The 25,525-nt window shown below is 46.3% G+C and overlaps 6 protein-coding genes across 8 annotated transcripts in view; 3 read left to right on the forward strand and 3 right to left on the reverse strand.

The window, feature by feature from the left end:
- Nucleotides 1-55: 55 nt before the first annotated feature.
- On the reverse strand, nucleotides 56-788 carry LOC132265751 (uncharacterized). Its single transcript, XM_059766522.1, has 4 exons — nucleotides 712-788; nucleotides 504-647; nucleotides 236-430; nucleotides 56-170 (listed from the first exon to the last, which is right to left on the reverse strand). Exons 1-4 carry the CDS (start codon nucleotides 758-760, stop codon nucleotides 139-141), a joined length of 420 nt encoding a protein of 139 aa, XP_059622505.1. The 5' UTR covers nucleotides 761-788; the 3' UTR covers nucleotides 56-138.
- A 2,116-nt stretch (nucleotides 789-2,904) lies between these two features.
- On the forward strand, nucleotides 2,905-8,457 carry LOC132265786 (major facilitator superfamily domain-containing protein 6). 2 transcript variants are annotated; one of them, XM_059766561.1, is made up of 8 exons: nucleotides 2,905-3,135; nucleotides 4,471-4,816; nucleotides 4,884-5,737; nucleotides 5,805-6,436; nucleotides 6,497-6,543; nucleotides 6,610-6,713; nucleotides 6,776-7,071; nucleotides 7,137-8,457. In XM_059766561.1, exons 2-7 carry the CDS (start codon nucleotides 4,534-4,536, stop codon nucleotides 6,956-6,958), a joined length of 2,103 nt encoding a protein of 700 aa, XP_059622544.1. In that variant the 5' UTR covers nucleotides 2,905-3,135; nucleotides 4,471-4,533; the 3' UTR covers nucleotides 6,959-7,071; nucleotides 7,137-8,457. The 2 variants fall into 2 exon arrangements, with proteins under 2 accessions (XP_059622544.1, XP_059622543.1); XM_059766560.1 differs by having other exon boundaries at nucleotides 4,490-4,816.
- An 86-nt stretch (nucleotides 8,458-8,543) lies between these two features.
- LOC132265785 (histone deacetylase complex subunit SAP130) lies at nucleotides 8,544-12,226 on the reverse strand. Its single transcript, XM_059766559.1, has 6 exons — nucleotides 12,018-12,226; nucleotides 11,844-11,950; nucleotides 11,671-11,778; nucleotides 11,449-11,601; nucleotides 8,910-11,164; nucleotides 8,544-8,843 (listed from the first exon to the last, which is right to left on the reverse strand). The coding sequence occupies exons 1-6, from the start codon at nucleotides 12,143-12,145 to the stop codon at nucleotides 8,589-8,591; spliced, it is 3,006 nt and encodes a 1,001-aa protein (XP_059622542.1). The 5' UTR covers nucleotides 12,146-12,226; the 3' UTR covers nucleotides 8,544-8,588.
- Nucleotides 12,227-12,271: 45 nt separating this feature from the next.
- Nucleotides 12,272-16,743, forward strand: LOC132255625 (uncharacterized). 2 transcript variants are annotated; one of them, XM_059751727.1, is made up of 6 exons: nucleotides 12,272-12,483; nucleotides 12,543-12,638; nucleotides 12,742-14,943; nucleotides 15,051-15,135; nucleotides 15,197-16,514; nucleotides 16,579-16,743. In XM_059751727.1, exons 1-6 carry the CDS (start codon nucleotides 12,369-12,371, stop codon nucleotides 16,741-16,743), a joined length of 3,981 nt encoding a protein of 1,326 aa, XP_059607710.1. In that variant the 5' UTR covers nucleotides 12,272-12,368. The 2 variants fall into 2 exon arrangements, with proteins under 2 accessions (XP_059607710.1, XP_059607711.1); XM_059751728.1 differs by lacking the exon at nucleotides 12,543-12,638.
- On the reverse strand, nucleotides 16,740-18,618 carry LOC132255626 (uncharacterized). Its single transcript, XM_059751729.1, has 3 exons — nucleotides 18,298-18,618; nucleotides 17,185-18,225; nucleotides 16,740-17,123 (listed from the first exon to the last, which is right to left on the reverse strand). Exons 1-3 carry the CDS (start codon nucleotides 18,490-18,492, stop codon nucleotides 16,740-16,742), a joined length of 1,620 nt encoding a protein of 539 aa, XP_059607712.1. The 5' UTR covers nucleotides 18,493-18,618.
- Nucleotides 18,619-20,681: 2,063 nt separating this feature from the next.
- LOC132265641 (uncharacterized) overlaps nucleotides 20,682-25,525 on the forward strand; it is a 28,116-nt gene continuing 23,272 nt past the window's right edge. Inside the window, exons 1-2 of the mRNA XM_059766381.1 lie at nucleotides 20,682-20,997; nucleotides 23,701-23,899. Coding sequence (XP_059622364.1) covers nucleotides 23,779-23,899 — 121 coding nt within the window. The 5' untranslated portion in view covers nucleotides 20,682-20,997; nucleotides 23,701-23,778. The remainder of the gene's footprint in view (nucleotides 20,998-23,700; nucleotides 23,900-25,525) is intronic.

The raw sequence follows: 25,525 nt of genomic DNA on the forward strand, positions 1-25,525 counted from the left end.
AGGAAAGATATCAGATATTTGATCAAGTGCGAAGCGCTTTTTCATATATTTTCATAATTGCGTTCACTTTATAATGACGTCAATGCACAAAACTTGTTGTGTTGGCGAAATTGCTGCTGCTCTCTTGCATGGTGTAGCCTAGCAAGGACCATTGGTCAAATGGAAGCAACCTGTGGAATAGTCAGAAATGAATTCAGTTCAGAATGATAGTGATAGAAAGGGAATTAATAATTACGTTTTTTTCCTTCGCACTGAGCCTTTTTAGCATCACAAAGGCTGTCGTAGCAACCGTAAATAAAATCCCACGAACTAGATTCATATTCACAGCAAACTTCTGCTTTAGGACCAAGATCAGGACACTCAACCGCTTCAGTACAGTCAATTGGCACTTCGTCACATGTCACGTTGGGGCCAGCCAAAGAAGCGCAGGCTAAATGGAGAGTAGCGCAATATTTAATGTGATTTAATGGAGAAACACAGTGATTTGCAGAAATCATACTCACTGAGATTATGGGCGCAATTGTATTTTATATATTCGCACTCATTTGTGAATGTTCTGTAAGTACCATCATCGTAAGTACAGCAAACTGGTGAGTTCCCTGAACAGTCTCTCTCTTCCATTTCCTTGCATTGCTGGCTGTTTTGCGCTGAGAAAAACATCCCAATTCTTCTTAAAACCATTTAATATAATTATTGCATTTCCAATCTTACCAAGAGCGACAGCAGCGAAGAGAGTGAAAAAGCAGAGAAAAACCTTCATTGTCACTGAGAAACTTATTTAAAATTGCAGGTTTCGATGCATTTATAGCAATTCCCAGAAAAATGTACAGAAATTGTGAATGAATCGTAAAAAAAACATTCCTGAAAATCTATAAATCTCAATTCTGCATAAGTAAGTGAGGTGGAAAAGATAAAAGCGAAGCTCCTGAAGTTGCATTCACAGTAGAAATGTGAAGTATTTTTTTTTGATAAATGCATTTATTTCTGATATATATTGGAGGCAAATTGGAATTTACAGCGATTTCCAAAGGTCATCAAGTTCATCGTCCGTTTATGCCTGTGGCTGTGGTGGACTCGGGATGATCGGAATGAAGATTTGGGGTCTCGGCATGGGCTTTGCTGGGTAAGGGAAGGGCAGGATATAGAACATTCCGCATTCTCCCTTTGTAGTGGAAGTGGGCGCTGTAAGAAGAGAAGAGCTTAAGTGCATTCTAGTCTCCAAATTCTGACCATATTTGGAAACGCGTCAGTACTTTTCTGCTCGCGACAATTGTATGATCCAGCCTGACAAGAGTTGCCGTGCGTCATGGTGGTTCCGTCAGAATAAGTGCAGCAGACTGGATTGTAATCAGCAGTGCAGAAGATTTCAGGACAAGCAGGTTGTGCTGGCTCCTCAACTGGCTCCTGAGCCTCAGCATCACATTCACCATCAACAATTGCAGTGCGAGCTAAGAAACGAATTCACAAACTGTTAAAGCACTTGGATATTTATCACCTCAAATTCACTTTCGTACTTTTCTTCTCTACGCATTCGTAAGATGCAGCGGCACAGGTGTTGCCATGAGTTTCGCGGGTTCCGTCAGAATAAGTGCAGCAAACTGGAGCGTACAGCATTGGGCAAGCCGTTGCGCACTCATTCTGGACTTCGATGTCGGCTTGTCCTGCGGAAGAGATCACGATTACAATCAAGCAATTGAGTTAGGCAACAGAACTACTACCGAAGACAGCAACGACAAAGGCGAAGAGCAACACGAAAACCTTCATTCTGAGATAATTCCACTTCGATACTGACTATTTTTTCGCACTTTTCCCTCTTTTATTCCATTGGATTCCGCCAAAGCTGGTCCACGTCATAGATTTTTGGGAAGTTGAGGGATAAATGAGAAAAATAAGTCACTCGTGCGACATTTGTTTGAGCAATTGTTGAAATTTGTTGGAATTCAACTGAGTCACATTTAACATTTCCTTAAGATCTCTTCTGGAGCTTCTGTGTTTAATAAGACAACAGCATTTTTCTTGACTTAAACTCACGGAGGTCATTTCGGTATCACATAGCGATTAATGTTTCCAGCTTAATTTGATAATGTTCATACTTAATAATTCCTAAACCTCGAAATTCTGCTCTAAAATGAAAATTCAATCATAAAATGCTTCTTCTATATAATTGAAAATCTATTTATGTTCATATTCTGGATTCCAATTATTCCGTAGATGAACTAAGAAATCACTAAATTATAAATAACATAGAATTATTATTAGAAAATTCACACCATACATTTCATATCATACTGACATTTCTGAATTTTCATCTCCCATAAATGAACTGCAGCGTACTGAAAGTTTTTTCAAGGATTTCCTGAATTTCAAAATTTAATCATGCCTCAATTTAGTTGGTTAACTTGCTCTTTGTCTTGCTCTCAGTTGTCTCAAATTCAATTATTCCCTTCACTCATGTCATTCAATGTGGTATTTCTGCGTATTTTGCAATGTTCCATGCATTTTTCTGACTTTGCTGAATAAAACTATCTGAAATTGCTTTTCGTAAAACAATTTTAGCGCAGACACACTTTTGAGGACAAAAAATTGTTGTCAACATTTCCCATAATTGTTTACTCCCTTCCTTCCATTTCCATATGAAATATTTTCGCTGAAGAAAATTGGAAAAATAAGAAGGACTATTTATGCAATTGTAATTTCTATTGACATGCATTCTCTCTTCTCGGGAATATCGTTGTCAACTTTTCGCAGCATATTTTCCTCAATTTTCTGCGAAAAGTGCGAGAGCAAGTTTCAATTTAAAAAACAACCCCCAACTTTTGGGGTGAAGAATAAATGGTGGAGCGTGCGCAGAGATGGAGTGCAGAATCCTATAAATCGCATCGATTCCTTTCCCAATCTGTCATTCGTGATTCAGGTGCCTCTGAGTGCGCTCTTCACACCCTCTCGACTGTGTGCCCTTTGGAGCTCCTCCAACACTCAGGCCCTCGCAAAGTGCTGGTGATTGTGGACGGCGCGCTCTCCAGGTGCTTCGCGGCCACTCTTCAGCTTCGAGTGACTGGCGGACTTGTGCCTCTGCGACTCTCCCTCAACCCTGAGCAGAGCCATTTTTGTGCTGGCAGAAGAACTCGGCGCGAGGTAAGCAAATGCATGGAAAAAGTGGGCAAAGTCGAGAGAAATCCATTGAAATTCGTGTTTGCGTAACAGACCTCATTTTCCACCCCTTTTCGCCTCTCTATATTTTATTAAACCTTCTGCTTGAGAGACTGTATGGCTAAATGATGCCCCTTTCCATACCCCTCCATTCGTCGCACCCACTCGCGAAAGACCCACTTTGGGGCCGCCTCTCGCCAATTTGGCCATCTTCAGCCCGAGTCTGGGGACTTTTCATCGATTTCCATGACAAATCACGCACTTTTCCACCGATTGAAGGCGCACAACACAAGAATCCTCAGCCTCTGAGCTTCAGACAATCCACGATGGACGTCTTAAAGCTCTCTTTGCTCACACATATATGCATAGCAATGGGCTGAGCAACATCAACTAGTGGTGCACACAGTTCACGCATGAGATTCTCAATTCCCTCAATTATCCCAGATTTTCCTGTTCGGCAGATTTGAACAGGAAGGAAATCTGCAGACAAATTAATTGGATTGGATTGCGGTGCATTTGATTTCCAAGGGAATCTACTGAGGCGTTAACTGCGTTAACTAGCCACATATCTTGATGGTTTGTTTGTAGGAAGCACTGAAAATCAACAGTGTCATTGTTATCCTGTGTGTTCTAAAGGACAGTATACGTACAGGATTATGTAGAAATTTACAATATTCCCACAATCAACTATAGCTTCTGGTTTCTATTGCTAATACGTTGCATTTATAAATCATTTCAAATATGTGCAATTTCAGCAAAACAACCTGTTTACAATTTAGTTTTGAAGGGGATAAAGAAAATACGAGATTTTTAGTTAATAAAATGAAGAAAAACGTAAGAATTCAAGGTAGTAAAAGTTTCATTTAGAGCTGAATATGAGTTGATGAATAAGAAATTAACGAGAACTTAATACATATCCCTTTTAATTCGCGATTTCTTTTTGATCATCTTCTCACTTTTGTTTTCCTATGTGGTTCTAGATTCTTCAACTTTCTTTCAATATTAATTTCCTTCAGTGTGAATAGAAACAATCGACTTAGAGTTGGATTTTTTCGTATGACTTTTTCTCTCAGTATTTTTATAAATTTTGCTCTCCTTCGATGGTCAGAAATTGTTATCGATTTTATTTAATCTCTTCATATTTCAGATTTCTCATATTCGCAAATAAATTCCCAGAATTCCAAGGCAGGGAAAGTTTTCCAATGTTTTACTAGAATTTCACTCAATAATTATGCTTCAGTTTAGTTGGCGAACTTGGGCTTTTACCTTACAGGCCATCTCAAATTTACATCAGCAGCCCTGATGATATTCTATATTTAGGAAAGCCAATATCTTGCAGGATTTGCAAAGTATTCTCGGGTGGATTTAGGGCGCAGAGAAGAGATGCAGCAGATGAACGATGAGTATGGCGATGAGTACGCGGACCACGGCCAGCAGCGTCCGCCGCCGGCGCACTACCAGGCCGCGCGACCCATGGTGGATCCGGAGGCGGAGGGTGAGGTGGACCCGAACCTCTACCCGCAGGCCAAGGAGTCCACGCACAAGATCCGCGGCCGTTACGACATGATTGAGATGCTGTGCGGCTCCGTGGACCAGGAGCTCCTCTTCGTCAAGACTTTCTACTTCTTCTTCTACTCGGCTTTCGGATCACTGTTCCCGCTCATGGGTATAGTATATCACCCACCGCACCCCTGAAGCCCATCGTAATGCAGGCTCTTTTTTTGGCCCCCAAGGCGTCTACTTCAAGCAAATGGGCATGAATCCCGGCCAGTGCGGCCTTCTGATCGGCATCCGTCCGTTCGTGGAGTTCCTCTCGGCGCCCTTCTGGGGCAGCTATGCCGATCGCTGCAAGAAGGGCAAGACGCTACTCATGGCCTCACTTTCCTGCTGGATCCTCTTCACTCTGCCACTGGGATTCATCCAGCCGCCGGCCACAAGTTGCCTGGAGAAGCACAACGACACGGACTACGAGCTGAAGATCCCTCAAGTTCCGCGCATCCTCAAGAGATCCATTCCGCACGAGACCCTCACGGAGTTGGAAGACAGCTTCGGCCGCCTGGCTGACGGAACCAGGAAGTTTGAGCGTGTGACGAGGTCTGTCAGACCCATCTCTGAAGCTGGCCAATCTCCTCTCGACGTGCGCTATGCCTCGAATTACAACGCCAAGTTGCACGGAAGTTGGGTGTCTCCGCTGTTCTCCTCCATTGTCTACAGGACTGAGGACATCCAGAAGGCTTTCTTCCTCCTGATTTTGCTCGTTATCATTGGAGAGTTCTTTGCCGCTCCCGCTATCACGCTAGCTGACTCCGCTGTGATCACAATCTTAGGCGACCAGTCGGATCGCTATGGTCATCAGCGCATGTTCGGTTCCCTGGGCTGGGGTTTGGCCATGTTCTTCGTGGGCATCGCCCTGGATCACTCCACCGCCTTTCCTGACCACCCGTGCGGACCCGAGAAAGAGGAGAAGAACTACACCATCTGCTTCGCCACCTTCTCAGTGCTCATGGGCGCTGCCCTTCTCACGGCCACGCAGATTACCTTCAAGTACGACTACGAGGAGCCAGCACCAGTGGAGCCCCAAGGCGAGGTAAGCATCCCAGCAAGGCCAGCGCAAATTCCCTGCAAACGCGCCTGATTAACCATATAATTTCTAGGCAAAGCCCAGCTATGAGGATGAGATGCAGAACCAGCTGGCCGCTCAGCTGCAATTGCCCTCTTTGGCGGCGCCCACGAAGCCCTCTTCCGGATCCCTGCTCACGTCCGACATGGGCGCCCAGACGAAGATGTTCGCGCAAACCACCCGTGAAATGCCCGAATGGATGACTGTGCTGAAGCAATTCAAGAACCTTAAGTGCGGCAGCTTCCTCTTCGTCGCCTGGTTCATGGGATTCGGCATTGGACTGATCTTCACGTTCCTCTTCTGGCACTTGCAGGACTACGGCGGCTCTCCCACGCTCTTCGGCGTGGCGTCTGTGATCAATCACATTAGCGAGATCTTTGCCTACTTCTTCAGCTTCCGTCTCATCACTCAAATTGGCCACGTCAAGGTTTTGTGTCTCGGTTTAGTCGGCAACATCCTTCGCTTTCTGTACATCTCCTACCTGAAGAATCCCTGGTGGGTGCTGCCCTTTGAGTTCATGCAGGGCATCACCCATGCTGCTGTCTGGGCCGCCTGCTGCTCTTACATCTCTCACAATACGCCTCAACATCTGCGCGGATCTGCCCAGGGCGTCCTCCAGGGACTCCACCACGGATTGGGACGCGGCTGCGGCGCTGTCATCGGCGGGTGAGACTCATCTGACTCCTTCTCAGTCTCCTCAGTTCTCAAACCCGTTTCTCGTTTCAGAATCTTCGTGACTTGCTTCGGAACTACTGCTACATTCAGGGGCTACGGTGAGGATCAGAGGGCGTGGTTTAAGAGTGGGCGGAGCTTAGTAAATTCGAAATTTTTTTTTTCAGGAATCTCATGCATCTTTGTCTTGGCTGCTTTCATCTTCGTCAACTTTTATCGCAAGGAAGGGGGCTTTGTGTCTGACATTCCCATGACCGAGGATCCACGTCAGGTAAGCTTTCAGGCAACTCCGCAGGTATGCTGAGAGACTAATGAATGCAAACTTTCACACAGGTCGCTGAAGACACCGCACACTTGGCACCACACGGAGTCCCTAGCAACCCCATCCCTCGCGCTCTATCCAGCACTCGCCTCAATGAAGTCCACAGCAATGACAACTACGGAACTTCCTACCAGGCTGGCGGCAGTAATTTGGATGTGCCCGGAGGATCTCCCAGGAATCCCTTCCAGCAGTAAATGAACTCATCAAGGTGCGAAGCACACTCATAATTTAATTTCACAGTTTCTATCATTTGAGAAGGGCTAATCGAGGATGGTGAAAACCAGGCATTTTAAGGGAGAAAGTTGAGGTAAGCAAATTATTATTGACTTTATGGTGAGTTGAAAATTCGTTTTTCACTTTTAACTTTTGCAGAAGATACAAGTGTATTTTTTGGGGGAAAATATGTTATACCTGTTATACTCTACAATTTACACACGCTATTAGCCGCGTGCTCGAGATTGCTTTTTTCGAGAATGACACCTGCGTCTTCACGACCATTGAGGAAGGATTTTGGGCGAGCATGGTTTTTCCTTTGTAGATATTTACATTATATACATAGCGTAGGATAAAAAAAAAAACATTGGAAAAAAGATACTTAGATATGAAATTTATCTCAAGATCAGCATTTTAGCGAAACCTCACAACATTCTCGCGCAAACGCGAGAAGAGAACTCTATTTTTTTGAGTACATTTTAGAGAGACAACAATTCCACACAAAATATAGTGATGCAAGAGTGATTAAGCTGCGAATTGTAATTCTAACCTAAGAGCATTAATTACCATTTAGCGTGTAAGACAAAAGAAAAATCGACTTTAGGATTCTCAGAGAGAGAGACTCATGACCATTAACACCAGCACTTTTATGCATTAGCTTGTCCTGCATTTAAAGCTTCGCTGATAAAAGCTCAATTCTAAATGAAAAACTCGCTTCCTATCCCAACACATGAACAGCAATAGTCAAAATAGCAACGATAAACAATGAATTTTCTTTTGCTATACAAGTCCATATGTTAATGTTAGCACAGAAATCTGTCCATTGAATAGAAATGTTATTTCTTATGCTTGCAAAATTGTGCAGTTGAAGAATATTTTCCCTGACAAAAATCCGTGATCAAGAAACACTGTGTCTCGGTTGATGAACCACACAAAGATAGGAAAATACAATGAGGGAGACCTACAATCATCACAATCGCTTATCAATGTCATATCATTAGGGCGTAAGGAAGAAAAAAAAATACTATATATATACACATCTTAAGGATATACAAGTATTATTGACTTATACTATTATACAAAATGAAATTTAAGAAAATGTTATATTTAAGAAGAGATTAACTATAATAGATATTTTATTGAAACATTTACGTTTTACCTCTTGATAGGTTAACCCAAAGAAGATAAAAAAATAAATAAATATCAATGGATTTCAATATTGAAAATCATGGAAAAGATCCAAACGTATTAATCCAAATATAGTGAATAAAATGTACTTGACTAATCTATAGTGGAGAAGAATCTGTGTGGAAGAATATCACTCTTGCTCTTAAACTAAAAACCCTCTAAAAACTAACTTCTGTGTAAACCAATGATAAAATACCCCGCAAAGAGCCATAATGGAGTCTTAAAAACACCCTAAAAAACCAACTCATATTGTTGTGTAAATGTAATCTTGTAATAGTGTATTGTACAGCACTTGTAAAGAGAATTTGATGAAATAAATTGCACTTTATGAAATGTTAAAACACGTAATTTATTCGGTAAAAGTTCAATTTATTGTATTTAACCTTCATAAAAGGACTTTCCACACACTCACACACTTAATCCTTATGTTTTCTCCCTCTTCTTGAAGTTCCTCTTCGACGCACAACGATGAATGATGTCTGACACGTGAGATTTGTGATCGAATATCTTCATTATCTGCCCACGAGCCTCATTCACACCGTCAATAATCACTTTGCTCCTCTGCATGTTGCCCTTCAGCAGATCATTCACACGATCAACGTCCGGACTCTGCTCGTGCGCCTCCATCACTTGCAGCATCGACGACAGCTTGTCGTACACCTGAGACTCCAGCTCACACTGCAAAGGGACAAAAAAGCTCTAGAGCGCCTGTCTCGGGCCACAAAGTCACACTCTTGCACTCACCAGATCCTCCATTTGAGCGCTCAAGTGGTAAATCTTCCAGCCGTTGACCTTCTGCAGGACGTGCGCCTGATTGGCCAAGTCCATCACCGATGGCCTCCTCTCCTCCCGCGGCTTCACGTCCGAATAGCGCTGGAAGTGATTGTTGGCCGCCTTCCAGTTCTGCTTGTACGTCTCGAGGAGAGAACAAGCGCGCGGTTTCTTGATCGTCACCTCGGTCGACTGGCTGTTCTCCTTGTTGTTCACCTGCACTGGCATCTTGGCCTCCGCCTGCGCCGTGTTTGACACCTCCAACTGCTGCTTCCTCGGCTTCTTGCGCGGCGTTATTTCGATCACGTCACTGGCTGCATTCTGCTGTACCGCGGCGCCGAACGCAGCACTCATGCTCGTGTAGGCCAACTCACTCTGCGCCCTGAGCGCCATCGAGAGCTCCTCCGGATCCGGCATCTGTTGCTGCTGCTGCTCCAGTCCTGGACTCGAAGTGGCACTAACAGTTGTCGATCCGTCACTGGACGGCGGCCGCGGCGAAGGCGGTTGCTCCAGCTTTAGCTCCTTCTCCACCTCCACCGACGCCGGCGAGGCCTTGCCCATGGATTGCAGGATGGGCACGAGATTCTTCACCCCCTTCGGCGCCACGCACGCTCCCTCGTTGTCCCTCTTGCGCAGAATACTCGGCCGCGGACTCGTGGTGGGCGCTAGCTTGGCCGGCACAGGAATCAGCATGTGCTGCTGCGCCGTCGACGTGGGCTGCGTCATCGTGATGATCTGATGCGACGCCTGTCCCGCCGTTGAGTTGTCCACGATCAACTGTGGCTGGAAGCGCACGGGAACCGTCTGGACGCTTGTCGCCTGACCAGCTGACGTCGTGGGCACAAGTCCGTGGATCTGCCGGTTCCCACCGACCACGGCGAACGATCCTCCCGTGGCTGAGGAGTAGCTGAGACTCGTTACGCTGCTGCTGGGCGTCGAGGTGATCGCCAGCTGCACTCCGGCCGCTGTTGCAGAAGTTGACACCGCCGGACGCTGGATAAACACTTCAGATGACGACACAGATTGCTGCTGCGGTAGAACCTTGGCAATTGGCGGTACGGACACTACCTGATTTACTGCAGTCGATGGCGCACTTGACACCCCAATTCCCGGAACATTCGTCCTCACCATCCCCGCACTGGGAGCCACCTGTGTGCCTTGGATCCCCGTCGGTCGCGTGGCAATGGCCAGAGGCACCACTGTCGTTCCACCGGCGCTCTGATTCTGTGCGGCTGTGAGGATTTGCTGCTGATTTACTGTCACCAGCTGATGCGGCTGACCTTGCTGGTTCACACTGACAATCTGGGCGATCGACTGACTCCCAGGCGCCGTCTGCTGCCCTCCTGACACTGCATGGTGGCTCTGCTGCTGGATCTGCGCCGTCTGAGTCCCACTCACCTGGGCGAGAGCCGGAGCTGGCTGGCCTGTGGCGCCCGACTGGGGCGGAAGTTTCCCAACGTGAGTTATCGTCAACGAAGGCTGAACTTTTCCCGATCCCAGATTCGTTGTCGCGCCTCTCTGCGTTCCCGTCGGCGTGTTCATGATCACCGGGTGCAGTGTCATGAGATTTCCCGTCAAGCGGCTGGCATTGATCACTTGAGCAGTGCCGCCAGACGGTGGCTGCTGGACTTGAATGATTCTCGTGGCCGGCAGACCCGTTCCACCTGTCGCTTGAGATGTTCTCGCCTGCACAGCCGTGGGGATTGTCGTGAGCACACTCGAGGGCGCCAAAACGGGCACACTCGGCGCCCGAATGCTGATATTCGCCGCACTAACGCGCACTCCAATACCCGCCGCCGACAATCTGGCGTTACTCAGTTGAATGGGTCGCACTTGCCGCGGTCCGCCGAGAGACGTGGCCACGGCCAGACGCTGCCCCGGAAATTGCTGCTGCGGATTTGACACATTGCTGTACACCAGAGTTGCGGTCTGCTGACGCGGCGCACACTGGACGGCCGCTAGGGTGGCGAAGATCTGCTGTTGCGATTGTGACACCACCACGTTTGAACTGGAGGACTGAACAGTACCCGCCTGGCCTGCTGGCGACGCCGCCACCACGTTCGCTGTAATCGTTTGCCCAGCGGTGGTGCTGACAGTCGCCGGGCCACCACTTGGCGTCATCATTCGAGGCGGACGCGGTGTTTGGCTGATACTGGCGCGGATTAATTGCGCTGGAACCTGCACCTGAACAGCTCCAGTGCCTGACATCCATGTCGTAGCGCCTTGAACTGCAAAAAGAAGGAAATTTCATTAGTCTCACAGCGAATATAAGTGCATAAGCGGAGTTTCTCGGAAATAGAGATTGTCAGATTGTAGGAAATCATAGTCAGGGGAGCACGAATGCAGCCCCCGATGATCAGATTCCACTGCTGATGAGGGCAGTGGTGTCGAAACAAATCCATTCTCATCATCAATCTCTCACACTCCCGGATCTGACGTCGAACCTGCGCTCATTCGGTCAAAGGCAGGTGCCTTAGCCAACTGCGCCACTGCTCAACTACCCTCAGCTCACCTGGAGAGATCACTGTTGCCGCCGGCGAGGGCGTCCTGGGCGGGGCGGAGCTCCTCACGAATGTCGAGCTGATATTTGCAGCCGGAGGCGTGGGTGTGCGTGGATTTGCGGTCACAGCTCTCGCTCCTGCCATGTTGGTCACCGTGGTGACACCTGAAACACACCCCGGGGGTACACGCATTAGAATCTCCCGCATCGCCACACTTCCGGAAGCAATCTCACCTCGTGGCACATAAGTTGTGGGCGTCTGTGTTCTCGTGACTGTTATCGATGTCTGCGAGAGACTCCGGGCGGGCAGGGCGGTGATCTGGGTTCTGCCGGATGTGTCGACTGCAAGATAGTAAGCCAAATCAGCACTCAGCTGACCAAAAGTGGGGCGCTCAAGGGCAACTCACCTTGCTTTATCATTGCTTGCGGCATGAGATGAGTCTGGATGATTTGTGCAGTTCCGGACGTCTGCACGGCGCCCGCAATGAGACGCATTTGAGGCTGTCCAATGGTTCTGCCAGGTAGAATGCGGATTTATTGCATTATTAGTGATTTCAGGGTGTTTTGGGGGCAGAACTCACCGAAACGTTTGCTGTGTTTGTGGCTTTCCGTCTGAGGCGGGCTTCACGAGGGCCACCTTGGGTGCCAGATCGATGGGAAAGGCTATCGTCTTTCCCACAGGAATCTTGTCACCCTCCTGGCCACTCATCTCGACACACTTTTGCACTCTTTTCACCTGACGATGGTAAAAGCAACACCAATTCTCGCAATGGCGGCGCGTTGCCTCTTCGCCACTTGCTCAGTTTTGCTCAAAACAGACAGTGGCGCCGCCAGTAGATACGCAGCCGGAAATGCTTTCACGCTGTTTTTGATGTGTTCTCTGTGAATTTTCTGTATTTTCCGTGTGTTTTACGAGCTTTTCCAGCCGCACAATGAGCAAGGATCAAAGATCCGAGAGTGTTAAAGTGGTGTGCAGTATAAATCCGAGTATTCTCAAGCAATTGGGACTAGATGGGCAGATTAAGAGTGCCCTTGCTAAGGCTTCAAGTGAGTTTTCCACGTTTTTCACGTATTTTCCGGATAATTTCCTTGGTTTTCCCTGGTAGCCGGCGCTTTTGAACAGCCAACGGTCAATGGGACTGAAGTGTGGGGCCAGGAGATGTCCAGAATGTCTGGCAGCAGTGTGGCGAGCTCGTCTGTGGGTCAGTGGCGAGGACGACTGCCTGATAACCTGACACTCTCCGGTTCAATCCTTGGAATATTAAGCTAATCTTTTGCCGTTTCCACTCCTTTTTTACTCCGCAGAACCCCGGAAACTCACGCAGAAAGTGTGCACAGCGGAGAGGAAGGAGGAAGTCGTGGCGCCTCAGAAGAAAATTCTGGTGATTAAACAGGAAACTGTGGACTCAAATCTTGCGACGGAGATTCTTCAGACGCTGCCCAAGAATGACAGGATTACAAATATCATCGAGGGAAGGTTGAAAGGCCTGCCGGAGAGTAAACATGAGCTTCCCGAGGCGGAAGGCGATGTTGTTCTGGAGGAGATCTGGCCAGCTCAGGAGCAGGAGTATGTGGGAGAAGTTGTGGAGTTTCAGGACAATTTCTATCAGCCAGAAATTTATCAGGATGGCGAAGTGTATGAATATGTGATTGAGCATCAAGAGGAAATCGAGGAACCTCTTCAGGAGAACTCTCAAGATATCCAGGAAGTTCAGGAAGTTGTCATAGAAGAGAAGATTAACTCAGACTCTGAAGATAGCTTTCTGGGTTTTTGCACACCAGCCGAAAATCCTGAGGAAAATCCCCTTGCGATGCCAAAATCACAGCCTCGTCTCTACAGATCGCTGTCAGACACAATAGCAACTGTGAGATCTAGAATGTCAATCCACAGAGAGGCGAAGGAGCTGGCAAAGTCTCTAGTGAGGATCCCAGAGAGTCCTGGAGAGTCTGAAGAGTCGGCAGAGAGTGCAGAAACTTCTGAAGAAGAGGAGTCATTCAAGGGATTCTCCGAAGAGTCACAAGATGGGAGGATAAGTTTCCTCTTCAAGTACATGGACAAAGAGAGAGTCATCAAGGATATTTTGGCACTCAAGAGGAACTCCTTGGATGGAATGATGGATGAGTCTTTCGAGGATAGCGATGAGGAGAATCCAACAAATCCAAGTCCTGGTGAACCTGAAGGGGAAGAAGATGCAGGAGATGCACTTGGAAGCGCTCATGAGAGTCCCAGGGAAGATATCAGGCATTCCTTCATTATCACTGAGATCGAGGACATAGCGGAACCTCATGTAGTTAAATCTGAGCAACAGGAAATATTTCCGACCATAAATCCGCAAATTCCCATGGAAGAGGAAGTCAGAGAACCTGAAATAGAGACTGAAGAGTATCCAGAAATTCCGGAAATCAGGATGAACAGTTTTTCGACAAGAAATACTGAAATTCCGATGGAGAAAGAAGTCAGAGAACCAGAAATAGAGTCTGAAGAATCTCCAGATGTTCCAGTAGTTCGAGTTAAAATGGAGAAAACTACTGAAGATAATTTCTTCTTGCAGCCTGAAGAGCCTAGCAGGAGTACAAGATCGAGAGGAAAAGTAAAGCTTAAAGACATCAGTGTTTTTCAGGAAACTCGCCGAATTTCCAGAAGGTCTCTGAAGTCTCAAGAGGCTCCGGATGTACAGGCAGCGCAGGAAAGTGAAGCTGTAGAGGAAATTCCCGTGAAAAGGAAGGCCGAATTGATGAAGCAAGAGCCGAAGCGTCAGAAAGTGTCCAAGATCGCGTACAAGACTGTGATTTGTGGTCGATGCCAGGCCTCTGTGGCCTCAAATGCCTGGTATAAACACTTGTTGACACACAACGGCGTGGCGTGGAAGGAGAGCGAAGAGCAGCCCATTGACTTCCATGATGACGATGTGCGAGCCAAAGTCATCCAGAACTTCATGCGGAAACACCGCCTCAGCCAAGTGAGGTGCGAGAAGTGCAAAGACGTTCGCAAGTCGGGCGTTGGGCTCGTGAGTCACGAGAGAACGTGTGGGAAGTCCTCTGACGAGGTGAAGGAGACGATGACGACGTGCGAGCACTGCTCAAAGCGGGTGCTGCCATGCAGCTTGAAGACACATCTGGCCAATCACTGTTCCGTGCTGAGGAAGCTGCAGGCCAGCGAGGCTAGTGAGAAGCAGGCGGAACAGCTCAACACCACGGACACAGAGGCTGAGTACTCAGCTGCTGGACGGCTGAAGAGGAAGAGCAAGAGAGTGGCTGAGGCAAAGTTCCGCAGAGATTTGAGTCCTGACGACAGCGAACCGTTCACGAGGAGTGATTCTGACGCTTCAATAGGAATGGAATCTTCGGATTCTGATGGATCTAGTGGCGTCTCGGAGATTAGTGAAGGGAATCCTAGTGATTCCGAGGAGGGTTCCAGAAGCAAGACGAGCAAGAAGAGGAGATTAAAGAAGAAATCGAGTCTTTTGGAGTCTAGGAATAGGACTCTAAACGATTCTATGAGAAAAGGTCAGTCCTTAGGCATCTCTCCAGCTGATCTAAGTTGGCGGGGCTTTCGAGTGGGAGAATCCTAATTTATTATTTGCTCTAATGACGATTTCACTGTCCTTTTACAGCCTACACTGGAAGATCATGGTCTGAGTGGAGAGCGATGAGCAGGAAAGACTTGATGCTTTACTACAAGAGCAATATTGATCAATTGTAAGTGTAGAACCTAGAATTCCTTGTCATTCTGTCTAATTGTATTTTTATGCATTTCCAGCCGCAGCATAAATCATAAAATTGATCCCATTTTCACTGATTGGATGCCTAAAATCTTGCCTACCGCTGATAATGAGGTGTTTAGAGATTACCTGCCAAAATCCACCACTTCCATCTCCTATGATCAACACAAAGTGGCCAATTACAAAGTGTCCTTCGGCGGAGCATCCAGCAGAAACATGTCGACACTTGAGCGCTTCGAGGGCGTCTGTGACGGCACGAATCCTCCAATTTTCTACTGCGGTGCCCCAATATTGTCACTAGACTGGCTGCCTTGTCCTCCGGAGGCGATTCGGGGAGACATTGTGGCCATCTCGTGTGCCTCCAGCTTTCGCAAGCACTACGAATACTCACACGGTGATGCGGAGAAGACAACTATTCAGATTTGGAGCGTTGAGAGCGATAATGTTTGCTTTCTCTATGGCATCGCATACGATTGGGGACCGGTGTTCTGTCTGAAGTTCTGTCCAAGCGGAGGTTTCTCACCTGCCGGCCGGCTGGGATTATTGGCCGCGTCCTCGTGCAACGGGAAAATCGCTATTTTTGCCCTGCCGATGCCGCCATTGGGCGGAAAGGTGGTGAAATTGCCACCATCTGTGATGCTGGAGAGTCGACAAGAGAGCTTGGTGACGAGAGTGGCGTGGTCGGAGATGACGGGACACAACTATGTGGCCGCAGGTCTGTCCAGTGGCCGAGTGTACGTGTGGAAATTGGACGTTGAGTCGCGATTGCTGAAGCGACAGAGACCAGATCGACAGATTATCTATCCCAATCGCACCATTTATGCGCATCTTTATCCCGTGACGGCGTTGATCTTCGGTCGTCTGGAAGACAGAAATCTGCTGCTCATGGGCAGTGTTGACAAGACTGTGAAGATCTTCGATGTGATCGCGGACGCTGAGATCTCCACGCTGGCCTGCAAGAGTCAGATTACCTGTGCTGCCTGGCCACTTAATTGGCCTATGTACGTGTATGGGATTGACAACAGCTATCAGTGGAATCGCACAGAAGTGCAACTGAAACAGCCCTTCAACATACCATACGAAGATGCCACGCTGATTGTTCATACGCAAGACATCACGGATCTTTCACTGAACGAGTGGAGGAACGCTCTGATCATCAGCACGGAGTCTGGAGATATTTGCGCCAACCTCCGGCCCTTCTACTCGCCACTGAGCAAGAAGTCCGATCTCATGAGACGCATCATTGGCTACACAGACTCCATCCAGATCACGGAAACCAACAGTGCAATGCACGATGAGGAATCGCTAAACTATAGCAGTGAGAATTGCGGCATAATCTTCTGCGATTTTCAAAGAGTGAGTGCTAAAAATCCCAGAAAATGGAGTAAAAGACAATGTCTAAGGGCTTCGTTTATTTCAGGAAGTGGACTTGAAAGCTACAAAGGCGCACAGAACACGGCACATCGCTGACTATCCACTCACGAAGATCAACCGGGTCGTCTTCAATCCCAACGAGAGGAACCACACGCTGTACGCCATCGGCTACCAGGCGGGCTTCGTGAGGGTGTGCGGACTGGGTGACTAGGCGTTCTCTGAGGGCGCTTCTTCCTCCTTGTCGTGACCATCGTTGGAGGTTTTCTCGTCGCCCTCGTGCTCCTCGATTGCCTCCTCCAGCGCCGCGATATCCGCCACTTCCTGCCCATTCTGCACTGACGACGTGTCCTCGTCCTTCTTCTTCTTTTTCTTCTTCTTGCCGCGCTTGCTCACCTCCAGGTGCTCCTCCTCGACGGCTTCGCCCTCCTCACGATTGGTGTAGCCCTCGGGGAAGAAGGAGAGACACTCAGCTTCACCCTGAACGCAGTTCTGGCTGACGAAGCACGGCCCGAGCGAGACGAGCTCCAGCACGGCTTCCGTGTTAGCTTTGGTCACCTTTAGGACGAGCTTGTCGCTGACAGTGCGCTTCACCTGTGGGACGATTGTGGAATTTTATGGACAGACTGATGGGGGAATTAAATGGTTTACTTACCTTAGCATAAGAATCATTGGTGTTCGCGATGAGTTCGGTGGCCTTTGGATCAGCAGATGTGAAGTATCCGTAGGCCAGGACGGCTTCCTTATGCTTCTGGCAGGCGTCCATGATGTCCTGCTTTTTGAAGGCGTCGAAGATGATGGCCAGATGAGGTGGATCTGGTACGGGATCCGGCGGCAGGAATAACTCAGTCAGACTGCGAAAAAACAAGTAGATCAGCGCGGCGTTTGCTCGGCGATTCAGTGGCGTCCAGGCGGCTGGAACCAGCACCTTTGGCCTCTCCTCGACCTTCTCCAGACTGGGTGACGGTGTGGCTCGTGGCGGATCCAGTTCGGCGGCACACAAGACGGGAGACAATTGCACCTCAACTTCCTCGCCAGCATCGTTCTGTGTGGTCACAAACTGAGGGTCCGTGAGAGCGGCGTGAACCAGCTGCAGCACTTCCTCCACAGGACGAGTCTCCTGATCTGCCACCTTCCACGCCACAGCCTGTAGCTCCTTGTTGAAGATCACCTCGAGCACGTCCTCCGGCAGTGGATTATCGCACTCAAAGTGCAGGATCTCCAGCATATCAGGCATCAACTTCACGATGCGCTTGTCCTTGCAGCACACACCAAAAGGATCTGCGGACTCAGAGATGCGCCTGAAGGAGTCCTTCGGTATTTGTGGCATCAGCAGCATCACGCCGTGATCCCGAATGTTCGTCATGATGTCATCTGTGACGTGGACAATGAAGTCGCGACGCTTCTTCTTCATGGATTCCTGTTCAGCCCGCACGGCCTCCTCCTCGAGGCGCTGCTTTTCCTCCACGCGCTCCATCTCGGCCGGCGTGAGCTCCTGGAACTCAAAGAATGTCCTTTCGCCCTCGCCAGCGCGAACACTCTTCTCGATCTTCAGCTCCTCCGCGATGAGCTTCATCAGCTTCGGCACATTGGCGCCAAACATTAAGTTTACAACTTTGCCTTTCGATGCGAACAGCCACGTTGGTTCGCTCCTGTTCCTGAATCTCTTCAGGATCTCAATCTCGTCGACTTTGCACTGGAAAAGGCACAATATCACCTAGCTGTATAAGGCATATACCTATATTTATGAATAGAAATCTATGCTCACGACTGCCAAGTGAAGATCATCTCCGCCCAGTTCCAGCTTTATCTTCTTCAGACTCCCAACCATGCCCAAACAAGGTCCGCACCAGTCCGTGAAGATGTCCAGGACGAGCAGTCCGTCTCTCTCCAGGAACTTGGTCAGTTCATCGTCTGTGTTTATTTCCGTTTGTAGCTGCTGAACACCTCCTTTCTTCGTCATTCAGAATTCTTTCACTCGCGGTCTTTTATTACTTGGGCAATTTTTATTGAAGAATTAAGACGCAAAAGTTGAAAATATCAGGAAAAAATCCTTTATTTACTCGTTGCTAAGCATCTGTTTTCGCGCCAATTGAGATTTCACATGAAGAATTATTGATATTAATGAACTCGATGCTCAAATTTTGTGTAAAACACAAAATGTTTCAATTAAATAAATTGAATCGTGTCTTTAGGCTAGGAAAACATTAAAGAAATTATATAAAAATGTGGAGTTTATTCAGCTCTTTACTAGCAATACTAACAGTGGAGATATGCTATCAGTGAAGCATTAAACATGACAATTTTCCAGCATAAAGCTTCCCAGCATTGTTGAGGGAATTGAAAGTTCTCAAGTAGAGACTCGATAAGAATTGCCTATCATCTCCGCACAATTCTCCCACGCTCACTTTCGCTCCGCTCTTTATCGACACGCGATAAGGATGTTTTATGTCTTTTGTCTCTGCACTGTAAACTTGTGACAATTTTGCCCACACGTTATCAATCAGTTGTTGTCTCGAAAGTACCTGTTTGCTGTTTTAGATCCAGAATGGTATTCGAGACACAATTGGTTAAGTTCGATCCTCGCTCTTTATCTATTTTAATTTTTTATTCTAATTATTTTTTACCACTTCGTTCTACGAATTGATATAGAATTGATAGTGGCGGATATTATGCCGGTGAAATGGATGAAATATTTGGGGAAAATGCGGAATTGGAGTCCCATGGAAATTCACTTGAGAGGCATTATCGCGACGCTCGGCGGTTTTCTTATCATCCCGCGCGGCAATTCACTTGAGATACCTCAAGTGCAGGCATCTTCTGCTACCGAGAGGCCTTGTTGACTCTATTCACGATCACTGATAGTGCAATTTGACGCCACGCCAGAGTGCATTGAGCGTGCAGTTGACGCGTTATCGCGTTTGAAATGGTCTCGGTGACTAAAGCATCGCACTTAATTATGTGTCTCGCTAGTTTCGAGACCATTGCAAACCACTCTTGGACAACATTTTGCATGCAAATGTGCGTGAAATAAAAATGCACAGTCGGCAGGAAAAAAATCGCTCGTCTTATTTGAAATTGTGAAAAAAATTCGTTCATCATGAGCGCCTACAAGCCGGCAACCAGCTGTGCTTGCTCTTCCCTTCAGCTTTTATGGCGCAATTCTGGCGAAATTTAGTGTAGCTACGCAAGAGATGGAGCCAGGCGCGCCAGGATGAGAGCTGCCCCGTTCCCCAGCGCCCCGAAGACCGGCATAAGCACGCTGTGTAATTGTACGAGTGTTGCTCTTCGCGTAAAATCGATTTAAGGCCCATCCATCCTCTCGAGTGACACTGGAAGCGACCAGTACGCCAGGAGGTGGAATAAACCCCCAGAGATGCAGCCTCGTGCACACAGGCTGTCCCGAATGGACGCGGGTGAGAATGTGGAAATGTATTTGGTATAGTTTATTTGCAGATTGACACGCTTAAAACTTTACCAGAGAGCTCAGAAAAATGGTTAGAACACAATTTACTGTATAATGAAAAATCTAAACAGTGGATTTTTTTAATGAATATCAACTAAAAAATTTATTCAAAGTGCACGCAGAATTTTTTATTTTTTCTAATAATGGGCGGAGCATTCGAGTGGGCGGGGCATGAAGGATAATAATTTTTTTCACAGAAGTCTCAGCCAAACCAAAAATTTTAAGGTTTGAACGACATTTATTACAAATTTTACCTATAAATATTTATATAAGTGATGCGTCGTGTTTAGCGGCAGATTGAGTTTAGACTCCGAACAGTATGCATTTCGGCGTCAATTCGGGCGCCAGTGTTGAGATGCCGTGGGACGCAGGTGCTGTAGTCGACGTTGAGAGGGATGGGGTGTCAACGGAGAAGCCTCTGCTCATGCGCACACCATCGGGAGATGTCGCGAGCTGACCAAAAGGCACCGCCAACTAGAGGGCGAAGCGCGCGTGAGCCTGTGTGCGTACTGAGACTCGCGCCAAAGCCCTCTTAGCGTACGAGTCGGAGCAGGAGGACTCGATAGGCCGTCCCTATTGCTCAGTGCAATAACTCCTTCGACCATTGACGCGTTCTCTGGCCCAAACCACCCCTTCGGCGACTCGGCACAGTGACACAACCGCAAGTCGGGGAACGATCTGGCGCGAGTCGTTGGTCGTAGTCGCAGAAAATATCACTAAAGTGCAGGACATATAATTGAGATCGCATGAAAAGTGGGTGAAAAGTGAGCCATAAAACCGACTTTCGCCGTTTCTGGCGTGCCTCTGGGTGTCGAACAATGGATTCCGTGGTAGAAAAGTGAGGAAAATCTGTGGGAAATTGCGCCGGGGGAACGCAAAGAGGCCGAGAAGCGTTGGTGGTGAAAAAGTGATAAAAGTGTCTGTGCTCGTGAGGGGTGAAGAATGTGAAGAAAATCACCGGGAAAAATCTTCAGCGCCATCGGGGGACTTTTCACCATGCAAGTGGGTTCCCAATTGCCATATCGAATGTGTCACTGGGCCGAATAGGCCGCCTTCTCACGTCCCAGGCACAGGACATGGTGCCAAAGTGGTCCCGAAGGAACCGCACTCGCAAGAGTGCCCCGAATTGACTTTCCCACACACTCTCGCACGGCGAGTATCGATTGGGCGAAGGAAAGCCGTGGCGGAGGATATTTTTAATTAAACAGAATGTGATTATGTTTGGGTGTAGGAGAACAATGGGTGGCCCACCTCCGCCCACTCATGCAAATTACTCCTCAATGACTCTGGCTTTTTCTATCATTTTCATAATTTTGCCCAACGCTGTGACACCCTCACGCTGAAGGCTCAAATGAAATTTCCGTTGCAACAAATAACTCAATGAGGGTTAAATTTGTTTAGTGTTGTTGCCTCGCACACCCCCTTGCCGAAAGGGTGGCGCGCGTGAGTGAAAATCGATTCGGCAATTTAATGCTTGTGGGCCATTTTCACCCTCAAGTTGTACAACTGGCTCCCTTGGACAATGTTCGGTGCTCAGCAAAAGCGTGGTCAGTTATTCCGGATCACGTTCTTGCCCAATTTCTCTGGTATTAATTGCCTCGAGAGGGAGTCTATTTCCCAGGAGGATTAGTTCACGTCTCAAGACACGAGAGCGATATGAATGTCCTTAAGACATTCAGGCAGTTTAGTCGTTTGCCTTCCTTATCATTAAAGCCCTATCGCACGTTTTATTGTGTCTCTGAACATTTTTTCTAGTGTCAGAAGCACTCTGCTCTCAAGATTTCCACTCCGAAGAACTCAGTCACGGGCATTTGTGAATCTATGCATCACTTGTGATCAGAGCTTCTGCAAAAGGTTTCTAACGCATTTTTTGTTGTTTGCAAAGTACAAGTTTTGAACTACAATTTTGTCTTGGATGTTCTCAAAAAATATTTCATATTCATATTTCTCTGATTAAAGAAACTGACTGTTGATGGACGGAAGTTTCTCAGACTATGAGAGAAGCGAGAAAAAGAAAATGACTTTCACATTTGCATCTCTTTAATTTTCTCAACCTTCTCATTCTTCTTTTATCCTTGTGAATGTCGTGATTTCAATAACTGCGATAAACTCACCATCAGCCAAGTCGGAGAAAAGATAAGCGCACGGGTCAGAGAATTCCTGAGACTGCTCAGCATTTCCCACTCCCCATGTCGAGATTCTGCGACAGAAATCTTCATCATGCCTAATCTGATGGTTAACATAAAAGTTGAGATCTCTTTGAGATTTTGTCAAATCTGCCTTGGCAGAAGAAAGCCACTCTGAAATGATCACGATTGAGGGATTTCTAAATTTGTATTCATTTCCATTTCGGGCGCTCGTGTGCTTCTCTCCACTTTAGCGATGTAGTGTAGACTGGAAAGAGCCATCAATGGATTATATTTGCCTTCCGCAGAAGGTGAAGCAATCTCCGAAATCCAAAGGGTTCACCAGAGGGTGGAAAATTGCGGATGGGGAAGAACTCCTGGGTGATTTATTGATCGAATCTATAAAAGTACATAAAAAGAGCGGCATTTGCCTGGTATTTCGGCATCTCTCAATTTCTGCTGGATAATCCCTTCCACAGCCCCCGAATTTTACGTCTCCCCGCACCCGCTTCAGCCCCTCTGCATGCCTGAGCAGCCTGCAGGGGTGCGGGCGGGGAGCTGTGGTGTGACCAAGCGATTCACCTACAATGGGAGCCACAAAAATGCCTCCTCGAGACCAGATGGAAATCTCACTTTGCAGGAAATTGATGTCATACCAGAGTTGAAATGAGTTTATTATATTCACTTCCACCGCCATTAATCTCGCCATCGAGTGTGCTGTGAATGCATTTTCGCTGTCCAAGTGTCATATCAATGAATTCTATTTATTAATAATTACTATAATTGACGCCATGATTCAATTAAAATCTTTCTATTCATATGATTGATACACTAAAATTTTTCATTAAAATCTTGCAAAGATGATGAGACTCTATTGGAAATTCATGACGGACATATTTGAATTGCAATTGAATTTCAGAGAATTGTGACACAATACAACAATTTTCCATTTATTTATTAAAAATTCATATTTATAAAAATATAATTATTTCTACTTCCCATAGTAAAATCACTGAAATTTTATATAAATCATTTAAATTGAAATTAGCGACAAATGAAAAAGATTTATATAATTTTCAAATAATAACAGAGAAAGAAAAAACGACAATTTATTGAGCATTTCACATTTCTTTGGAAGGGTTTGAATTTTGGCACTGAATTATATTCGTTCAATGGAAGTAAAATCAAAGGTTATCATTGGCGGAGAACTTTTGTGTTGGTTTAAAAGATAAGACTCAAGAAAACAGAGACACAAATTTGGTGTCTTCGCATTGACTCTCAGTAAATTACAAAGTGCCCGATTGACGGCTTTACAATAGAGTTGCCTCCCTTTTCATACAGGTAATGGCAGTTCAAAAGTGTGAAATTTAAATAGAATTCAGGTTAGGAATGTCTGAATGAGAGATTCTGTGTGTAAAGTTTCATTAACACTTGGAATTACTGCTGTTTGCAATTATTAAATCAATCCATTCATTTGAATTTAATCACTAAAGTGTAATTCTCTTGGAATTTGCTTTGAGCATTGACTTGAGAATATTCCTAGCAGGGTTCCCTGAGTGATTGACTTCCCCTTTTGCAGACTTCCCGGGTGGTCTTCTTCGCCAAGGGACACGGACAAGTCAATTGAAGTGTGTGCAGATGCTGTGAAGCCGCCAGGATGATGTGGATCCCGAAGCCGCCGGACGGATGCGTCCGCATGGCAATCCTGCTGCTCGTCGGCTTCCTCGCTCTCGTGGACGCCACTGAGGGCGCGGAGAAGGAGAAGAAGAGCCAAATATGTGAGTACAATCCCTCCAATCTCGACACTCCTGCCACTACCCAGTCACAGACAAAGAGCGGAGTGAATTTTTTAAATAAATTATCATGCACAGCGCAACAGGTGGACATATAAAAATGTATTTTACCAAGCGCGCCTCGTCAGATGCCCGACGAGTCTAGTTTGCAGAGTGATTGAACAAAAAGTTCAATTTAATCCCATTGACACCCCAGGCAGTGGATTACAGTGATTGTTGCACTCAAATATTGACACAAGTTAATTCTTGAAATTAAACTGTACAACACCGCGCTTTTCGCGTCGCGGGAAAAAGTGTATTTGCAATGTAAATTTTTCCAACAGTCGTGTGTTGGCAAAATGAAATGAAAGGAAAATATAAAAGGGGTTTTGGGATTATTTCTGGCCTCAGCGCAAAAATCAATTAGAAGTGCAGAACAGATTTAAGACGGAAAGCTGTGAGCTTTCGCCCGGCTTCAGAGCCTTTCAATGTTCCCACGTTTTCGCCGTTGAGTGCGATTCTAAATTATGGCGCCCTTAAGGAATTAATATGTGTTTTCCTAATTGCATTTGCATTTTCCATGAAGCACCAGCACGCCATTGCTCTTAGAGACTTTCCTGGTCAATTGAAGGCAATCGAATAAAGAAGTGCATAGCAAATTGGTATAAAATTAATTTTATTTGCTTTTCTTAAAAAAAAATCTTATGTGGCTATAATTTGTATTGTCTGAGTAAAATTTAGCTTTTCAGTACAGAAAATTAACTTTGTTGCTTGTTGATTCAAGCCAAAAACAAAAAAGAATAGATTTTTAAATTTTAGACACTTGGTGAAATTTCTCAATCTTCACTCATTCTTCTTCAGCAATTTGCGGAATTGAACAAATCCCCTTTTCTATATATTCTGTTTCGACTGAAATATATGTTTGTGATCTTCTCTTCCTTATTATTATTATTCCTAGATTTTTGGATTATTCCACTTGACTGTCAAGTTGTATATTTGTCTCACTCTCCGCAGGACTTATTTCTCATCTTACCTCGCTGTTCTGTTTAAGAAATTACAAAAAACGACAATTCTTAAGTAAATATGACGGGGAATTTAGTTAACATCCCTCTTTTCTACCCTTGTCAACGTAATACACGTTAGGCGAAATGAAATAGTAATTTTCCTTTGGGAGGATTTACAATTTCTCAAGCTCTCAGATCGACATTGAAGGATTTTTCAATATAAAATCAAATGACAGTCCTTTATTCACTCTTCTCCATGGTGAAGAATCCATTTGGAGATTGTTTTTCCTGTGCGGAAAGACGAAAAACCTCTCTTTGAATTTGATCCTTTTTCCGTTCTTCGTGCCGCTTTTCCTTCTTTCTTCGTAATCTTGGCTGCGCAATCAAACGAATAGTGCGAAAGAATTGCAAGAATTGATATTGGAGGATTTTGGTCTCTCCATAACCCTCTCAATATCATGCGATGATAAGAGAAATCTTCTGTCAAACCATGATTTTTCTGTCCATCACAAGAATCTGAGCTGTAATTACAAATCAAACGGAATTCATTTGTGTGGCAAAAGCGTGCAGCATTTCAAATGCCAACGCTTTGTGCAGCACTTTGTGAAATTGTAAATCAAGCGTCGGA

The sequence above is a fragment of the Phlebotomus argentipes genome, unplaced genomic scaffold, assembly GCF_947086385.1.
Source record: "Phlebotomus argentipes unplaced genomic scaffold, Phlebotomus argentipes genome assembly contig_5, whole genome shotgun sequence".
NCBI classification, from domain to species: Eukaryota; Metazoa; Arthropoda; class Insecta; order Diptera; family Psychodidae; genus Phlebotomus; species Phlebotomus argentipes.